General features: G+C 38.8%; 1 protein-coding gene across 1 annotated transcript; it reads right to left on the reverse strand.

The window, feature by feature from the left end:
• Window positions 1-1060: 1060 nt before the first annotated feature.
• On the reverse strand, window positions 1061-5100 carry LOC103358156 (AKT-interacting protein-like; the record flags this gene model as incomplete). Its single annotated transcript, XM_008283009.1, has 5 exons — window positions 1061-2540; window positions 2709-2769; window positions 2937-3044; window positions 4154-4252; window positions 4968-5100. Coding segments are annotated over 5 exons (509 nt in total), but the record flags the coding sequence as incomplete, so codon positions are not given.
• Window positions 5101-5195: the final 95 nt, after the last annotated feature.

Genomic DNA, 5195 nt, shown 5'->3' on the forward strand with positions numbered 1-5195 from the left:
TTAGTTGTACTCCTGCTGGCGACCACGGCGCAGCGGCTCTGCTGCTGCTGCTGACGTGACGGTGATAACACCTCATTTGCATATCAGTGTCGCCGCCTGTGATTGGTCCGCATACAATTTGCCACAGTGACGCCGATCCGTGCCAAATTAAAAACCGGTTCTGCCGGTGTGAGCGCTATGAAAACAGCGCCGACCAAACCGGCGCCTGACAGCGGATACACATCAGGTAGTGTTTTGTCAAGTCGCTGTGTTGACAGAGTGCATAAGATGGCCGCGTCCGAGCCAGAGCCAATCCGGAGAGGTTTTACTTTCGCACATGGACCGGAGTCTCTTCTCGGTGCGAACGTGACCGGAGTGGGAGAGCCGCTCTCCACTGTGGGTGTACACCGACCTCTGGCGGCGGCGTGGGCGACATACTGCCCTAAATTCAGTTACCCCACTTTGGACATTATCTGTCGTCCTCGATAGTGTTTTTATAGACAACGTATGAAATTCACGACACTTTTAATTGCCTTCGGCACACATTTAGAATGGAGCCACAATGGCCCAGTTGTGTCCGTGAGCTCAGGTACACTAGAAGGACTCCACAATACAGAAAGCTTTTATTGCCAAGTGAGCTCGCACACACAATGAATCTAGACATGGTGAATGAAAACTGTGGTACACAACAATAACAACACAGGCAATAAATACAGAAATCTAAATGGAAGAAATTCTAAGTGAAATGAAATATATGTAAAAGAAAAGTATAAAAGTACTATGTAAATAAAAAGTACTGTGAAGAGACATAAACTTGCCTAAACCAGAGTAATAAATTAGAAAAGTTTAAATGACAATGTTGCACATGAAATTAAAGAATTGTACATATAATGATGATGCACAGAGGTAGTGCAACAGGAGGCTTCAATGATTTCTGTGTTTCATAATGAATGAATGAATGAATGAATGAATAACTATAATAGGAAAGCAGAAATCAAGTGAACAGATGCTCTAAATTAACTAGAAGTGTTTTTATGCTTATTTTACAAACCACATGCAAAAAAACAAAAATACAAAGTGCAACTTTTTAAAATCATTTTATTGATTTCAGAGAAAAAAAAACATTTAAATCTCTCATCTATGCAGTGGAGAAGGAACGGTTCAATGCAGAACACATAACGACTCCTGTTTGAAGATGCCAGCAGCCCAAATGACAGTGTGAGGTACACTGATTTTGTTACGTCCTTGCCTTCCACAGCAGCTATAAATAGGTCTAACAGGTTTCAGCACCATATTTGATTTTCTAATATGGTCATTTCCTTGTGGGATTCTCGTGTATATAAAACATTCCACCCTTTTTTTCCGGCGATATTTGCATATTTAAAGTGGAGGAGCAATTTCACTACAAGCCAGATCATTATTCAGATGAAGACGTCAAGTACTAACTGACAGCTGTCTGGAGCTTAAGGGTATATAACCATTATATTGTGCTGCTCAGAAAGTAGTTAATAACTAAACCTTATCAAAATACATTTTCTGTCAGACTTCTGTAGGAATCCTGCAGTAACTTCTTTGACTTGGGAGCTTAAATAATTTACAGCAATTTGGAAAGAAAACCAAAACGTTTGCTTACAAAATCTAAGGATCAATGCAGATATGTCTCTTAAAGTCAAACCTTAGCACAGCATCCGTTATTTACACATCAAACCTTTAATAACCGATAACCAAAAGGTACATAAAACATTCAAAATGATTTAAAATCAGACAAAATAAAATACTCGAGCTTACTTAGCATCTCAATTAAAACCATACTTGCCTGCTCTGCTTTATACATATATTAGGAACTATGTAAGACAATAGTTTACACAGTAGAAATATAAAGAAATCATTGTCCCATAAGTAACAAATATAAAACATATCATGTCAACCTAACTGGGTATTGGGAGAGGGTGTGATTAGGATGTTTCATTCACACAGCTGTGACTGATGACATTCCAAGTCTGACAAATAAACAGTCCTGAGCCAATTTCTATTAGTGGTAAAGATCATGCAGTCCACTGTACTTACCATATGAATGCAAATAGCTTTGCTCATATGTTTCGCCTCCTTTTGGGACATTATATCATCACCTAATCAAACACATGTGTGGATCTAAAAAAAAAAAAAAATCTAAACAAGAATGCGCTTTGATTGCATCACAGCCTAAATGATGTTGCTGACACATCCATTTGTCATCGTCGATTTACATATGATACAAACTTGGTTTTCTTACACTAAAGCTGTTTGAGGAGATGCCTACAAAGCTTTTAAAGCTGAGCAATAACGTAGAGTTAATATAAAGTTCTCCCAACTGTTTCAAGGGTCCAGCTCAGATACACAGCTGAGGCGAGCCAGTGGCGTGGCATCTGATGCTGGTGCCTCCCTCTAGTGGCCACTGCTGCGACACTGCAGGCTCAGCTCTGGGGAGGATTGTCTTCTTTGCTGAAGGGCTGCGTAGATCCGGGCTTCACCCAAGACAACCCCGACACCTGCGTTCCCTTGTGGTGATCCTCAGGCCGTCTCTAGGGCAACAAAGGTAAATTAGCAACTACGCCAAAGCAACAGCCCGACCGATCATAAGCTCATAGCTTAAACTTTAGCTTCACAAAAGCCTTTCTGCAGCAGATTGAACTCTTGTGCTAATGGGGTTAACCTGAGAGGGTACCATTCTTTTGTTTCGCAAAACTTACTTTGTATGTGAACATTCTCTCTTTTGCTTCGTCGTGGACAGCTGGGTTCCATGGAGAGAAGCTGAAACCGATGGATTTAGAGAGGAGAAGGGAGGGTGTGAGAAGTCAACTTTCTTTTTTTTTTTTTCCACTCCAGAGCTTCATCAGACAATTACACACAGGATTACAGAGTGTGTTTTCTTGTAGCGGTGAGCAGTGGAATGTTAAAAATGGGGACAGTTCACCAACCTTATTGCGTAGGGATCATCTATCTTGGGCTGGTCAAAAAGATGGCTGTTGCATAGTTTCACACTATCCACCACTTTGCTCTTGAACAACTGAACATCCTTTTCATATCTAAAAAATAAACAACAAAAAATAGGAATTGCTTTCTATACCGAAGCAATAACAAAATGCTTTTTGTTCTTTTCTCTTCTTTATGAAAACCATGTCCTTTCTCAGAGAATTGTCTTTAAGAATGAGCCTCGTTCACTGCAGACATTTTGACTCGTAGCAAAAATCCCAGGTGAACAGGGCGACTGCATTTTAGTGGCGAGGATCAATGTCACGCATACTAGCTCACCGACACTAAATCAACACTAGAAAGATATCGCAGTACCCTGTCATTATAAACAACACATAACCTGTTAGTACAGATACTTTAAGAAAGAGTTTTTTTTTTCTTTATAAGACGACGTATTCCCTATGAGTTGCTTCCACTCCCTGCAGGCATAGTGGCCGCACTGTTTCTTTCTCTCATGAGAACACTGCAGCTTTCATAGCGAAAAAAAAAATGAGAGGCTCAGCTGCAAATTCAAGTGCACTTGCAGACCATCCATGAATTTTCCACAAAGCAAAATACAGTCTTATTTCGCTTACATAAACAATAAGGGGAGCCCATAGCAAATTTCTAAAAGATGTTTTACCAAGTTGAATATAACAATATATGAACACACTATGGTACAGTGTTTCATGGCTTCTTTTTACATCCTCCACTGTCTTGCTTTCACATTGACACAACATTCTCAGTTTTTTTTTTGTTTTTTTTTTAAACCTATGCTGAGGTTTTTGTTGTGGTGTCGTTTCAGTATCAGTATCGATATATGTAGGCAGGTACTGTAACACTGTCATAATTTCAGTTTCATGACAACACTACATCTACAACTATTAGTGTGTCAGTCCATGACATAAACCAAAATGTACATATGGGGCATTTGTAACAATACCAGCATCACTGAGCCAAAAGCTGATTTTATATTTTTCACTGAGTGGGTTACAGACCCAGTTATTGAGTCTAGATTTGCATTTTAACTCTGTTTTTTCTATTTATAATAGACAAACAGAAGAATAATCTATACAATCAACTAGCATCTATAAAACCATGAATATAAGTTTGTGCTCTGACTGTAAAAATCTCTTCTCCTATATTAGGACAAAACAAATAAAAACAAACATCAGAAACTCACAGCACAGCAGCCTCTGGGTTGAGCGGTTCCGTGGTGTTGATCTTGTAAAAAACTGTGCGTGCGTACATCAGGACTTGCCAGATGTGGTTGTGATTCCGTCTACAAAACACAAGACAGGATTTGACAACATTATGAGTGCAGGTCATCACTAGAAGGTCTTCCTTTGAAGGGACAAAACTAAGATGACTTCAAGTATTAAATATTTTTCATTACCTTGACCCTACCAAAAGCAATGCACCTTCACAGACTGGTGATTACATTCTAAACCGTACTCTGGTTAATGAAATCTTGGAAATCTAAAGTGTGAAATGAGTAGAACACTATGTGCTATTTTCACTCCTAATTTGAACACCATGCTGAACTCAATTTCATGTCCTCGCTCTTGAAAACAGTCTTTTTGTGATGCGAAAGAATGTTGCACAGAATGTCCAGTAGCACAGCTCCTCTTACAGCATCGTATAGTGTATTACAGCACAATATTATCACTTTTACAGTGTGTACTCAGCACATAAGGCAGCTGTGGTTTTAGATTTCAGTTTTTATTCTATTTTTATTTTATTCTAGTTATCTGATTGTGTATTACGGTAAATAATTTTGCCTTTAATTCTATTTGTGATATGAGATTAGTGCTGTAATTCTATCCATCCTTTCAGTCCAACAGGAAGTACAACCAAGCGCAACTGTCTCAGGGTGCCCAAATGAATAATTTAGTTTTTACTTATCTTTGCATTTCTTGCTACTGTGAAGCATCAATCGAGGTAAATAGGAGAGCAAAATGCATGAACAGAAAAAAAAAAAAAAAAAGCATGCTTACCTCCATTTGGTGAAAGCTCTTCTGACATCAAGCTCTCCCGACACCGGGTCAACAAGAGGATGGAAGACTGGGATGTCAAACACTAATTTCTGAAATGAAGCACAAAGAAGAGGTTTTTGAGGATTTTCCCCAACTTTTTAACACAATTTTAGGACAGTTAAAACACAAATTATAGATTAATATATGGTCAAATAATACTTGTTTGTGTCTCTGAAAAGTTCTATTTTA

Source organism: Stegastes partitus, unplaced genomic scaffold (genome assembly GCF_000690725.1).
Source record: "Stegastes partitus isolate 25-593 unplaced genomic scaffold, Stegastes_partitus-1.0.2 Scaffold293, whole genome shotgun sequence".
Taxonomy (NCBI): Eukaryota; Metazoa; Chordata; class Actinopteri; family Pomacentridae; genus Stegastes; species Stegastes partitus.